Source organism: Haplochromis burtoni, unplaced genomic scaffold (assembly GCF_018398535.1).
Source record: "Haplochromis burtoni strain Fernald_Lab_line unplaced genomic scaffold, NCSU_Asbu1 Contig_744, whole genome shotgun sequence".
In the NCBI taxonomy this organism is placed as follows: domain Eukaryota; kingdom Metazoa; phylum Chordata; class Actinopteri; order Cichliformes; family Cichlidae; genus Haplochromis; species Haplochromis burtoni.
The window spans coordinates 8,905-23,832 of NW_024583105.1; the positions used below are offsets into that span (position 1 = coordinate 8,905).

The 14,928-nt window shown below is 39.0% G+C and overlaps 1 protein-coding gene across 1 annotated transcript; it reads right to left on the reverse strand.

The window, feature by feature from the left end:
- Positions 1 to 9,264: 9,264 nt before the first annotated feature.
- On the reverse strand, positions 9,265 to 13,308 carry LOC121812709 (NACHT, LRR and PYD domains-containing protein 1 homolog). The gene is made up of 7 exons (XM_042215525.1): positions 13,064 to 13,308; positions 12,886 to 12,950; positions 12,468 to 12,682; positions 12,129 to 12,385; positions 11,490 to 11,618; positions 11,245 to 11,401; positions 9,265 to 10,020 (listed from the first exon to the last, which is right to left on the reverse strand). Exons 1-7 carry the CDS (start codon positions 13,064 to 13,066, stop codon positions 9,980 to 9,982), a joined length of 867 nt encoding a protein of 288 aa, XP_042071459.1. The 5' UTR covers positions 13,067 to 13,308; the 3' UTR covers positions 9,265 to 9,979.
- Between the last annotated feature and the right edge of the window lie 1,620 nt (positions 13,309 to 14,928).

A 14,928-nucleotide genomic window follows, 5' to 3' on the forward strand; every position in this document is an offset into this window, starting at 1 on the left:
CAAACCGCAGCTCAATTCATGTCAAAGCATTCACTTTTACCTACTAAAACGCTGTCAAACCTAAAATGAGGACGTGGGCCCAGCTAGTGAATAATAACAATCAAGAATAAAACTAACGCAGTAGGTATAATTTGATGAATGTAAAATCCTCACCCTTAGTAATGTACATTTAAAATGTGTGTGTGCTACTGCCTATATCTTAGCGCTCAAGAACAGTTCAGACTAAAATACTTTTCACACGTTTTTACTGTCTCGCAGGACTACTTAAAGCTAGGATGGCATAATGACCAGCCGCTGTCCACTCAAGGAATGGGGAATGCTATATGCGGAGGAATTAGAGATCCTGCACAATGTTGATTTCTCCATGCAAATCAGTTTGAAGGAAAATTTCAGTTGATCAGCACTCACTGGGAAGCACAAAAAAGTAGGAAATTTCTACAGAGGGGCCCCACCTAGTGGTTAAATCTTCTACATCAGTGAACAGGCAGAGTCCCTAAACTGGAGACTCTTTTATCAAAAGAGATGGATAGAAGAACTCAGGGAACAAATTCAGAAAAAGAGAAATTTCCAGGGATATCAACTGTAAAACTGACACACCAACCAGGATGTGGGGGAACTACAATGGCCATGCAGGTGATGTGGGATTTGAGAAAAACCTTCAGGTGTGCTGTTTTAACTGGCTCCACCTCAGACATGGCAAAAGTTGCAAAAGAGGTTGTCCAACTTTTCACAGCAGGCAGTCGAAACGACCAGAACACTGTGCTGTTGTTAGTGATGAAAAGAAAATCCTGGAAGATCTCGAAATCAACATTATGATGACAGTTGCTGAGCAGAAGATAGTTACTCGTATGCCTGTAGTCATTTTCCTCAGCTGTGTGAGAAACAATGCACCTCAACAGAGTGACCACGTTGTCCTAAAGAACACACTCTCAGACAATGAGAAGGAAAACAATGGGGAAATATAGAAACTCGAAGAAATAATGAAAGAATTTTGTAGAAAAAGAGAGCTTCAAAAGAAGTACAAAGATAAATGTGAACAATTTCATGGCTTTAACATAATGCAAAGTAATTTCTCTCAAGCGACTACTCAGGAAGCATGTGCTACATTAGAACATATCACAAAAAAACAAATAAGCACCTGGAAGAGCAGCTTGCTGCCTTCCTGTGCCTGCTGAAGCCTACGTACCAGGGTCATATCTCCTGGAGTCTCAGTGCCTGGACTTCCTCAGACATGACAAGTATCGATGACCTTTCACTGGAGGATCAAATGCAGCCTTTAATCATCTCATATCCTTCCAACAAAATGAGAAGATGCTGAGAAAAAAGTCCGCATGGCTCACACTATGATAGCAGCAATGATTGTACTAACTGTTGGCAAAGAGCAGGTGTGACCAGAAGTGACACAACAAGAAACTTCTTGAACATTTTTGCAGATATAGGAGATGATCTCTTGGTTGTTAGTTTGCATCAAAGACATGCTAACCAAAAGAGAAATGAAAATCACAGAAGTGGACCAGTCAACGAAGCAAATGAAACGGAAAAACTTGTTTTCTAACTATTCTAGACTATTAAACGATGAGGAGAGAGACTGAAATCGTCAGTGTGCAGTTTTAGAGAAGTGGCCTCATTAATACATTTGGTCAAAATCCATTTTTTCCACAAGCTCTTGCTCGTTTTTATTATATAGAACTAAAAGACTACAATCAGGCAGAAATGTGGGCACAGAGAGCAATAGAAAGAGATCCTCAAAACTCATTTTGTTGCTGACACACTTGGCCAAGTCCATAAAAACCACCTAATGAACAATGAGGTTTCTGAACCAAGAGACATTTTGAGACTGGCCAAAAAAGCCATTAAAGCTTTTGAAGATGAAGAAAAACTTGCTGAAGATGAAGATGGACCAGACATGAAAAAACATGGCAATATAAAAGCTTTTTATAAAAATGCGAGAAGTCCCTGAGAAATGAAGAATTTTCAAGACTTTAATTCAAGAGGGCTGTTTGGTTACCTGCAGGTCTGCAATAACTCTTATGACAAACTTGTTAGTCAAAATGAAACCTGGGAAAAAGTTCTCACCAAAAAAGTATCGTGCGTTTGTCCTGAAATCACTTGGGCACAAACTCCTCGAGATTCATGATACTAGATTAAGCCTCAGAGATGAAAGTTGAAGAGAAAATGCATGTTTTTGGAAAAATTAGACTTACTCAAAGCCTAAAAGGAGAAAGATGATCCTGAATATATATCTAAAGAACCTCAGAGTGCTACCAGAAGTATGTTGGAGACACAACTGCAAAACAACTCATCCAGATGTTTCAGGAGGGAAACCTAGATGACCAGTCTGTGGAAGTGCTGTCATTTCTTGTCAAACAATACACTCAATCAGAGCTCGAAGACATATCTACAAAGTGTAGAGAAATGCGTCCAAGTAGCAGATTCAGAGACAACTCTGTCAACAACATCCTCACACTATTTAGTACGGGAAAATGCCCACAAGTACAAGACCCACCTGAGCTGCACATGTTCATCCCTCCTTGGTACTGGCTGAAATAAGGCCATGTGTTATGACACTCAGTAAGATAATCTCAGCAAATGAACATCTTATGAAAATCATATAAGAAGTACTTTCGTACAGGATACCTCCTTCCTGTGTTTTTCATTGGAAAAGGTGAAGGTGTGAAAAGAATTGTTCACAGAACAATGTATTGAGAAACATCTGAAAGCTGATGAAACGCAGATTGGAGCGATAACTGGAAGAAAGAAGAAATCTTCAGAAGATCCTGATGTCAAGAGCTCCTTCTAGACTTGATGGAGTAAGTAAGAAACTACGAAAGTAGTATACAGGAGTTGGTGGTCAAAGAGATTAGATCGATGCCAATCGTGCAAAACACAATGTTGGAAAAACGCTCAAGTTACCTTCTTACCTTGGATTTACATCAGAGGTCCTGTGGCCTTTGGCATTCAGATCCAAAACTGCAGACACAGGTAAGATAAGCATAACAGTAACATTGCAATGAAGTAAAATGCTCTGCAAACATTCACTACTAGTTAGTAGTTGTTTCATGCTTTGCCTCTCCAAAATGTGAAATGTACACACATGTAGAAGTTGCATTACCAGCAGGGCGAGATAACATATTAAGCCAAGAAGTCAGGATTGAACAAAAAAACATAGAGTACATTTCAGCTAGGTGGCATCTATGTATATAGATGTAAATGTGTTAATAATGTCCATTTGAACACTTTCACTTGATTATTGTCATGTTAGCTTGAAATAAAATATCTCACTCTGCGGTTACTACAGCATGCAACTTACTGCAACTTCTGCATGTGTGTCTTTTTCATGGTTTGGAAAGGGAAAGCGTGAAATGGACACGGTGCACCGGCAGGTCTATTACAAGTTTTGGCATGATTTTAGGTAGCGCCTTCACGGTGCAATAATAACATAAAGTACATACACATAAATGCAATATTACAAAATTAAACAGTGCAAATGTGAATTTATTTGGCTACATTACAGTAATAGTTACTTATTGGACTTTTTAGATTTACACCATAGCATAATATTGTATTGTGTTTTTTAACCTGTATTATCCATTTTTCTGTTGTTTTACTTTATTTTTTGTTTGCTGATTACCTCAGTTATTGCAGATCAGAATGGGAAAACTCTGACCAACAGTGTGAAAGAGACCAAAGCTGCCCCTTAAGCTTTAAACATCATACAAGATAACGGGGGACATCCAAGTTTGTGAATCCTGCTCAACATCCCCCCAATAGGAAAGTGATTCTGAAGCTTCCTTTATAGTATTTATGTCTTTTTATATGTAGGGGCAAAAACTAAAAGGGGAAAATTGTGCTGTAGCTTTGATGTGATGCATGTGATCCAGCACTTTTAGTCATGTATGTATTGTCTATGCTAACACCTCAGATTAAACAACAGACTTTCAGACTTTCTGATTCTTAGAGATGATTTACTTCCTAAAATTTGGCTTCTTTGCATAGTGTCTATTTAATATTTTGTTTATACATTTCTAAAGACTTTGCTAATCAACATCTGAAGAAAAATGTCTCCTCAAAGTATCGTTTTAAATTGTTGTTTTGCTTCCTGTCTTGTTACTCCTGTTTTTTTTCCTTCCTGTATTCCCAGCTGTCTTCACCTCCCTGATCACCCTCGCTGTGTATATACTGGCCAAATCTGCCCTTGTCTGGTGCTGGAACGTAGGTTCTTTCTCCATGCTAGTACTTTCCAGGTTATGTTTCCTGCAGGCAAAGTCTTAGTCTACGTTTGCCTTTTGTTTTGTATTTTGTGCAACCTCTATAAATGGCTTGCTTTTGTTAAGTCCCGTATACAGGCATCTGCATTTGGGTCCTCTCAATTAAAGGTTGCCTTTTTGTGTTTGTTTTATGTGTTATATTCTAAAGTATAAAAGAGGATGTACATGCTGTTAAATAAAGGTTCAATAATGTTATGGATTTATCCAAGTTTAAATGTGAAAAGGATTTATATTCAGCTGTTTGTTTGTTTGTTTGTTTGTTTGTTTGTTTGTTTGTTTGTTTGTTTGTTTGTTTTTGTTTGTTTGTTTTTACCCCTGTCTAACCAGTGTTTGATTTCGTTTTACTTATTGTTCTTGTCTAGTTTAGGAGAGCTGTTTGTTTTATTATCCGAGTTTACTCAATAAAGTATTTAATTGCACATTTACACACATTTGGTACTGATTTCATAGACATATTTGAAAAATTATATTTCATCCATCTTCTTCCGCTTTATCCGGGGCCGGGTCGCGGGGGCAGCAGCCTAAGCAGAGAAGCCCAGACCTCGCCACCTCCTCTCATCCGGGGGAACACCAAGGCGTTCCCAGGCCAGCCGAGAGATATAATCTCTCCAGCGTGTCCTGGGTCTGCCCTGGGGCCTCCTCCCGGTGGGACATGCCTGGAACACCTCACCCAGGAGGCGCCCAGGAGGCATCCTTGTCAGATGCCCGAACCACCTCAGCTGGCTCCTTTCAATGTGGAGCAGCAGCGGCTCTACTCTGAGCCCCTCCCGGATGGCCGAACTTCTCACCCTATCTCTAAGGGAGAGGCCAGCCACCCTAATTAGTAACTTATATTTACTATTAATTCAAAATTTGTTTGCAGATTATTTAGTACATCTGAAACAGTTAGTTGTTTAAAGCCCAGCCTAACAGTTTTGCACGTCTGGCCTTTAGTTTTGTGAAGTGCCACGTCTTATAAAATTATTTCAAAATGAAATATTGGCATCATTTAATAATACCATAAATTGTTAAACATGCTTTTAATTTATTTTGAGACATGATTAGTAGTGAAATAATATTAACATTAATTAATAATAAATCACTGACAATCCCCACTTTAAATGCCTGGGACTTTCCACCTTTTGGTTTAAGAATTGAAGAAGCCTCTTGGATACCAGGAAAAAAATACTCATGTAAAGTACAGTAACAAAGTGTTTGTACTTCATTGCTTCCCACCTCTGGATATAGCTGCATATTAAACTCTATGGATTAAAAATAGGATCTCACTTAAGGCAAGCCGATTATTTTATATATAGCACCAAATCACAACAACAACAACATAAAGAAAACAGTGAACATATGTATGTGAAGGCAGACAAGGGAATACTTTTGCATATATATGTACATCTCTGGAGCAGGAGTCATAAGTTTGATTCCCACCTGGGGCATCTGTATCCAGTAAGAGTCCTAGGCTAAGACCCCCCCCCCCCCCCCCCCCCCCTTCTGTCTTATTCTCGACATGAACGAGAGAGAGAAATATAAAGACATGCCATCTCGGATGTCACCCTAATCAACAAAGTCCGAGACAGGTGTCTAGGTACCAGGGCACCCTGATGAGAGGTGGGGAAACCTGGATCCCCCGTAGCCAGTTACCAAGACTAGGTGAAGTACCCTCAGAAGATCTACTAGATGATGTGATTGCAGCACTAAGAATGATACCTGTATGCTAAGCGGAAAGGAGGAGGACGGGGACTGGTGAGTGTCAGTACCACGGTCCAGGATGAGACAACAAACATCCACAAATACATCAGGAAGATGGCAACACATAACAGCAGGGTGCAAGATGCTAGCAGGCAGGGCATACATGGAACGCCATAACCAAGTGGCCGGCATAGTGTACAGAAACATCTGTGCCAAATATGGCCTGGAAGTCCAGAGGTCAAAATGGGAGACATCCTCTAGGGTGGTGGAGAATGACTGAGCTAAGATCCTGTGGGACTTCCAGATACAGACGGACAAAATGGTGGTGGCTAACCAACCGGATATAGTGGTGGTGGCCTCTGGTAGAGTCCCACATAGACCACCAGTAGGGGTGAGAGGAGTTTTTTTTTATAGAGTGACCTCTATGTAAGTCTGTCATGTCCTTTTACCCTTTTTAAGACCAGAACCAGGTTATGTACACATGATTTTATAAAACATAGGTCAGCATTCATTAAAGATAAAGTGCGTGCGTGTGTGTGTGTGTGTGTGTGTGTGTGTGTGGTGGTGTGGTGTTGTGTTTTTGTGTGGTGGGGTGTGTGTTTGGTGTTTTGGGTGTGTGTGTGTGTGTGTGTGTGTGTGTGTGAAAGAGAGTTAATGTGACAGAAAAAGAGAGTGAAAAACATTTTTTGGATAATAGAGAACTGTCTGTGATCAAGCCACATAAATATTCTTTTTTTGATGCGCTTCCAAACACTCTTCATTGATTATTTACATTTGCTTACATCCCAACGTATTTTAATGCCCTCCTTTTATTTGTTTAAATGTTTCCAAATACTCGAGGACTGTTTAATTGCAAACTGAGACCTGAACAGCAGCCACAAGGTCGAAATAGGGAGAAAGAATAATCTTTCATCATTAAACCGTTCATAGTGAAACCTTCAGTATTTCCTGTTGTGACTGAACGTTTCCTATATCAAATGAACATGATCACTACCCTTTAAAAAGTAGCGGTAATGTTTGAAATATAGGCAATAATTAACATCATACACATATTTTATTATTTTGTTGGCATAATTTGCAAATTTCCAATCTTTGCTTCTAATTGTGCAATATTTTGCCAGCTTGATTTATTGACTGAACGAGTCAAGGTATTGCCCCTGCTTTAAAAACAGGAAAAAAATGTGTAGTAAGATAGGACATTCGCCTGGGATTTTTTAAATACTGCTGAAACTGGACTGTTAAATACGTGTAGAGGTGTACATGTTTGTACCGAGGATATCCATTCCTGCTTTGGGTGTGCGACTACCTCCTGGGTTACAGACACATCACGGTCCCAGTGCTTGAACCAGCCTAATAGCAGTCTGTAGAGCTGTCCGTGTACATTTGGGTAAGAAGGTAAGAAAATCCCTTAAGATCTGAAAGCAATAATTTTTTGAATTGAAGTTGGTTCTTTACATGGGAAGGCTATATATTGTGTGACTACCAGCAATGAAATGGCTATTTAAATATATCACATTCCATAAAGTGAATGTAAGAGCTAATTACAAATAGTTTAAGCTAAGACATAAGACTAACAAATGTTTGTGTTTTGTTTTTACATTCATTACCATGAAGTAAAGTGAAAGTGTGAAGATGGCAAACAGACCAGCCCTGTCCACTGCTGAAGGTGGAGAAGTATATGTAACGAGTAAAATCAGTTCCTTCTCATTTTTGGATGTCCTCTACGCCAATCAGTTTGAAGAAGAGTTTTTTGAACCGCAACACACTGAACAAGTGGAGGAAAACTTTTACAGAGGGGCCCCACCAAACTGGTTAAACTTCTATATCAGTGAACAAGCAGTGTCAGATGGCACTGCAACTCCTTTTATCAAACGAGATGGATATGAAACCCTTAAAGAACAAATTCACCTGAGAAGAAAAGGCCCTGGGACATCAACAATTAAACTGTTTCATCAACAAGGATGTGGGGGAACCACACTGGCTATGCAGGTGCTGTGGGACTTGAGGAAAACCTTCAGATGTGCTGTTTTGACAGGCTCAAAATTAGATATCACAAAAGTTGTGCAAGATGTGGTCAGCCTTTTTACAGCAGGTAGCCATGGCCACCAGAACACTGTACTGTTGTTACTAAATGATGAGTTCATATTGGACATCCTCCAGGACAGGATTATGGAAGAGATTGCGGAACAGGACATGGATATAGATATGGCAGTGGTCATTTTACTGAACTGTGTGAGAAGCAGTGACAGGGTTATCCACCAAAGGGATCATTCCTACGAACTGAAAGAAAAGTTCAAGAGAAAAAAGAGAGATTCTATTATTCTCAAAAAATCTCTCTCAGACAGAGAGCAAGCAGACTTTGATATGAAAAAAGAAGAGCTTGGCAGAAGATTTGGTGATCGATGCAAGCAGTTTCATGGTTTTAACATTCTGCAGTCTAATTTCTCTGAAGCCTACATCAGGAACGGATGTGCTACATTCAAACATATCAAAAGAACAAATAAACCACTGAAGATGCAGCTTGCTGCCTTCCTGTGTCTGCTGAATGCCTACGTACCAGGTTCATATCTCCTGGAGTCTCAGTGCCTGGACTTGCTCAGACATGAAGATGATGTTAACCTTTCACTGGAGGATCAAATGCAGCCTTTCAGTCATCTGATCATCACCTTCCAACAAGATGGGAGATCTGAAACAAAAGTCTGCATGGCTCACAATATGATAGCTCAGTGTTGTACTGAACTGTTGGGTGATGCAGGTGTGACCAGAAGTGACACAACAAGAAATCTCTTGAACAGTTTTTGCAGAAGTTATGTTCCTTCATGTTTGCTTGGGTTTGTCAAAGACATGCTAACCAAAAGGTTGTTTGTGCTCAAACTACAGGTGCTGCAGGTGTACTGAGAGGTTTTAAAGACCTAACTGTTAACAGTGTTATTACTTTTTGTCCAGCTGAGCACTCTGAACGCCGCGCTGTGTCCCGTCTTCATGGACGTCCTCTTAAAGAATCAACCCGAGGGAGTTCAGCTCTCTGTGACGGAGGTGAGTAAGCTGTTGCATGTTCATCTTTTAGTCCATAATTGTTGGAGAACATTAAAAGTGCTCACTATAACAAACCAAACTCCATCTTACTCTTAAAAGCAATGTGCATGTGTAGTTTTTGGTCATATCATAATTTTTAAAACTAATCCACTTCTCTCCCTCTGAACCTCTCAGCACACCGAAGCTGATTTCCAAGCACGGTTCAAGGCGCGTCCGGAGCTGGAGGGGCTCATCGCTCAGATGAACCAATAACTTTCACCGAGTATCAACACTACAGTACTTGATCTAATTTATTACCCATCATTCCTCAGTAGCATCCTGTATAAATGGATTATCTGAAATGGAAAAAAACCTGTGCACATTAGTCTCATTTTGTGACCTTTGGGAAATAAAACCACACTCATTTTTCCACCTTAAAATATTTTCATATTTATTTGTCTGGTTCTTCTGCTTCATTGTAAACTTTGTTCACTTTAATGCACATCATGTCACTGTACTTTTTTAACCTTTGGACACAAAATGTAGTATTTTTAATTTCTGTGACTAAAAGTTAGAATTGTAGCAATCAGGTATTTTTTAATTTAAATATAAAAGTTCAGAATATTTTATCTGCCTGTATTCTGAGTAAACATTAACATCTGTATCCCATGTTGTAGAAAAACATAAAAGAAATTAAATTACACAGATAAAAACAAGATAAACAATTAAAAAAAATAAAGGAAGGTTTTTTTAAACAAGAGAAAAATATATATTTGGTTGAGTTAAATAAAAAAAACTTTTAAAATGTGGTTCATATTTTTACGTTCCCTAAACAATACATTGAGATCCCTCCAGCTCATAGATGAGAAACCTCAGAGACTTTATCCCTTGGACTTCATAGAGCTCATCTTTGAATAATCTCTCATTTGGCTCATTTAAATTTCTCACAGCATCAAATTTCTCATTGGAGATCAGATCTTTTTCCTGGAGTTCGTCTAGAACGGCTGCTGCCTCGCTCACTGTCCATCAGAGCCGTTGAATGGCGATCCATGAAATGCTGTCCAGAAAAATAAAAAGCAAATGTAAAACATAATAAAATACAGTAATGCTCTACATTATAGTCATGAAAAAAGAAGCTGTTTTCAGTTATAAGGTTTTACATATCAGCACCTAATGAAAATCTCCTGGTCTTTACAAGACTGTAAAATTACTGAAACTTTAGATGAACAGCAACATGACGCCATTATTTAGTGAAAATTAAACCAAAATGCTAAATAACTAAGCACACTGCTCCCTGTGCAAGTAACAGCCAGGTGCTGATACAGAAATGCACTTGATTATTGATAATCAGCACGTGTGAGCATCTCTACAAAAGCAGTCATTCAGTAGTTCCCTAGTCTGGAGCATTCAGGTGTGTGTTAACACAATTCCAAATAGGAAAGCAATAATAATTTTTAAAAAGAAATTGCTGATGTTCTTCAGTCTGGGAAGAAAGATCATTCGCAAACAGAAAACATTCAAGACGGCTTCCAGTCAACACAGGAGTCACTATCCCAGTGAATTCATCCCAGTGTTAGACCATGCCCTGCTCAGAGAAACTCCAAGAAACCCAAGAGCTACATCTGAGACTCTGCAGGCCTCAGCATGTTAAAGTTAATGAGAGTACAATTAGAAAAAGACTGAACAAGTTTTGAACAGGCTTTTTTTGGAAAGAGGGAAAATATCTTCTATCTAAAAAGAACAGCAGTAATGCTGCATGTGGAAAAAAAAAGCAATATATTTTGGATAGGTGAGACGTAAGTAGGCATGTTTGAACAAAATACACAGCATTACATTTGGAGAAAACCAAACAGCATATCAGCAAAAACACCTCAAACCAACTGTCGAGCACGGCGGTGGAAGGGTGATGGTTTGGGCTTTGTTTTATAGCGACGGGATCAAACTGGAAATCGTGCAAAGAGACAGTGATCCACACCACAGTGAGAACTTTACAGCAAATGGGTGAAGAAGAAAGACTGCTTTTGTTTCTCTCAGGTTTGTTTTTAGGTTGTTTCAGAACCCAGTTTTCTTTTTAAATTAAGTCTTGATAAGCAAAACATAAGATTTGAAAAAGGAATTTACTTTATAAAATAATAATGGATTAAAACGAACCTCTTACCCTGTTCTTGGTGAATACTTGTGCTTAATAGTCATCTGGAATAAAAGGGTTCACATTGGTCAGATGGGTGCTGTTTATAGTTTAGATGAGCTGCGTTAGGGTAACAACATATAAAACACTAACCTGTTCCGATAGCGCACGTCCACACGGTGTCCTTTTCCTTTCCTCCCCTGCGCTCAACTTCAAGTTTCAGTTTCAAGTTTCCGAAGTCGCTTTTCACATTTCCAATGACCACCTCAAAGAAATTAGTGTCGCTCCACTCCAACATGAACTGCTGTTTCTGCAGAGAAAACATTTTATGGAAAGTTGAGGATTCTTGCTGTTTCTATGTTATGGTGCAATGAACAGAAATGCAGCTTAGTCCAAACCTCAGGGCAGATTTGTGCTGTGTCCCAGTCTGTTGAGAGGTAGAAATAACTCTCCAGCTGTACAGGGTCAACAGGACTTGTCTTTTGGATTTTTCTGAATCCGTCAGATTTCTCCTTCTTCTCCACTTCCTGGAACATGGAAAAATGGACCATTCTCCACATACAAGTAATGGTTGGAAATCTTTGGGAATCGTGTTCACATCTATTCATGTCTTTAATGAACATATGTGTTTGTGTTTATATCAAGATGAGAACATTGATTTGCACTACTGCAATCCATGTAACTGAAAAGGGAAAATGGCAAGAAAACACAAGTAACAACTACAAAGTTAAAAAAAGCTCAAAGCTGTTCAAAAAACAGCTTTTGAAAGAATGATTAAATCACATTAGCATAAAGATGGCTGTAAGTTCTTAACTTTTAATGCAGTTTTGTCTGCCTGAAAGTCAGTAATGTTGTTAGTTGGGTTGTCAAAACATTTAGAGACCAAACTCTATTAATTTGCTGCCTTGTAGTGTCACTGTGTTTTTGTATTTATCAATGAGAGCATTTTATTTCTCTGTGTTATTATATATCACCTTGATGATATTTTCCCTCACTTCTACTTTATATTGTTGCTCCAGTATGTGGCATTGTATTACCTGTTGTATTAGAGGATCATGTGGGACCAGGTAAACGTGCAGAGTGAGGCCAGATGTGATTTGCATGTATATCAAGACATCAGCAAAAACTTTTAGATATAGGCCCAGTTTCTTTAGGATCATGGCTCCTCTTAGAGAGAACTCCGGCTTGTTTAACTTCACATGGGATGATGTCATTTCAGACACTTGCTCCAAATAACCTCCACTGCTGTCCACATGCAGAACTCGAAATATGTCTGACATCGCTGCAACTTCACCTGCAAAGCACAAACAGTCATGTGTGCATAAATATCTTTATTACTGTAATAAAACAATCATATGTGTTTTACGACTGCTCACCTGTACAGATCCAGTGCGGCAGACGGACTTCCTCTAGCTTCCCATCTGTGACTTTGATGTCCATTAGGGGTCCTGCTGGTATGTAGTCCATGCATACAGGTTTCCTCATGAATCGCTCCCATGAGCTAAACTGGTATCTGAAGCTGATGGTTTCCTTACAAACCCACCGCAAGGCAGACTCGCTGCATTCATATTTGCCACTTTCAGACTGCAGGCTGAATTTGAATAGACAAGACAAAATGCTCTGTTATGCTCGGTTCACATGCACAAACAGAAACAGCAAAACTGCAAATAATATAAAATGGCACTTGTAATGAATTACTTTATGGTCAGAAATAGCACAATGCAAATAGTACAAAGTGGTACTTTAAACCCAAACCACTTCATTGTGTGTCTTGTAATTAGTGATAACCTTCACCTGTAAGTATGAACCTTGTCCATTATCTGGACTTCAGGTTTCAGCTTCGTCCACGGACTGGAGTCCTGTTGTACAAAATATTTTTACATTGTCATGGTCATTGAAATTGTAAAATCTTTACAATTATTGTAAGATGCAATAAATGAGTAGAAAAAAATCCACAGAAACAGAGACTTACCATTTCATTGCCAAAAGCTTTCAGAAGTCTCTCAGAAGGTTCTTCTTAAAGCAAAGTTAACGTTTAAAGAGCTAGCTCACAAAATTCAATAATTCTAGCACAATTTTAACATTACTTTAACTTGTTCGAGATTTCTATATGATATAAGTACATAAAAAAACATGCTTTTTAATCTTAGCATCTTTAAAGCAGAAAAATGGAGGAAACACCATTTGGTCAAGTAAAATTATCAACCTAGCTGTATTAAAACAACTATTGTCATTATAACATGAAAAAATGTGATACTCAAAGAGGAAAGCATTTAATTTGTTGAGGGAAAGGATTTTAATATTTTCTTACCCTCAGCTTCTGTGAACGTTGTAAGCAACAGGACCTCCGATTGTAAATCCAAGATAAAAGAACACATGGCCTTTTTTCCAGAGGCTGTCTTTTCGGTTGGCATCTAACTCGATCTCTGTGTCACCAAATGTTGCATACAGCCTGTAATCTTGCACTATACCTTCAATTCTGAGGAGTTTGCCTTGGACTGTCGGATCAGTGAAAATATCGTCGTTCCTCCAGTTTGTTTTTGGGTCTTCCAGTGCATCTTGGGTCCACAAGATTTCAAGGTTGCGTCTGTGAACAAGTCTGTTCAGACCCTGACCCGGTCCAAGAAAAAATATGGGTCGAAGGTACCTTGACCGAAAGAGTGACTTATATTCTTGTTCATAGGAATGCAGAATATTTTGGATTAAATGAGGGAGGTGGGAGGCCAATTCGTCTTCACCATCTGTAGGCCAACACAACAGCAGAGCTAACATGTGAAACTCGGGTTGCATCTCAGGAGCCAATGGCATTTTATCTGTAAAGCTGCTTTGGTAGTCGGAGCTGGACGGAGGTTCTTTCAGATTTATCAGCATGATATTGGCCAGAACGTAGTTGAGTAAGGCATGTGTAGCAGAATGTTTGTGTTGGCAGATTTCTTTCCACCATACAGCAATGTCCTTGGTGTCTGATCTAGTGCATCTTTCAAGACATGAAAGTACTCCCGGAGAAGTGACAGCCAGTTTCTGTTTAAGTTTGTGGAAGGTTTTCTGGAGTTGATCATTTGGTTCTGCGTCTCCAACATACTTTTTGTAGCATTCTATTGTCTTTCTGGAAATGTAGGATGGATCTTCTTTCTTTACAACAGAATATGAATAAGTTAAAAACGTGTCAAAAAATTCAAATCTTTTCTCAACCAAATCTCTGAGGCTGTTTATTAGCTCCTTAAACCTGACAATGTTCCTATCTCCGGTGGATTTCAGGACAGAGTCCAGTGACACGGTTCTTGTGAGAACTTGCTTCCAAAGTTCATCATGTCTGATAAGATGGTCATACAACAGGCTGCAAACTTCCAGATAACCAAACAGCCCTCTGGTGTTTAAAGCACGCAAGACTTTTACATTCCCATCTCCTTGTTTACCCTTTGCATGTTCATTTTTAGCAAGTTTTTCTTCATCTTCAAAAGCTTCAATGGCTTTTTGGGCCAGTTGCAAAATTTCACTTGGTCTGGTATAAACGGGCATCTTCTTTAGGTGGCTCTTATGGACTTGGCCTAGTGTATCTGCAACAAATGAACTCCAAGGAGCCCTCCGCTTTGCTTCTTTTGCCCAGATTTCTGCATTGTAGTATTCTATTTCTATATAATATAAACGAGCAAGAGTTTGTGGAAAAAGTGGGTTCATCAAATTTTTTTGAGGCCACCTTCAAAACTGACAGACTCTGACTTTTGCCTTTCTTTTTGTCATCATCTTCTGTCTTTGTAATATCTTGAATCAGTCTGGAAAACGTTTCTTTCTTCTCATTAATGACACCAGTTGGGTCCTCTATTATTTTAATTTCTC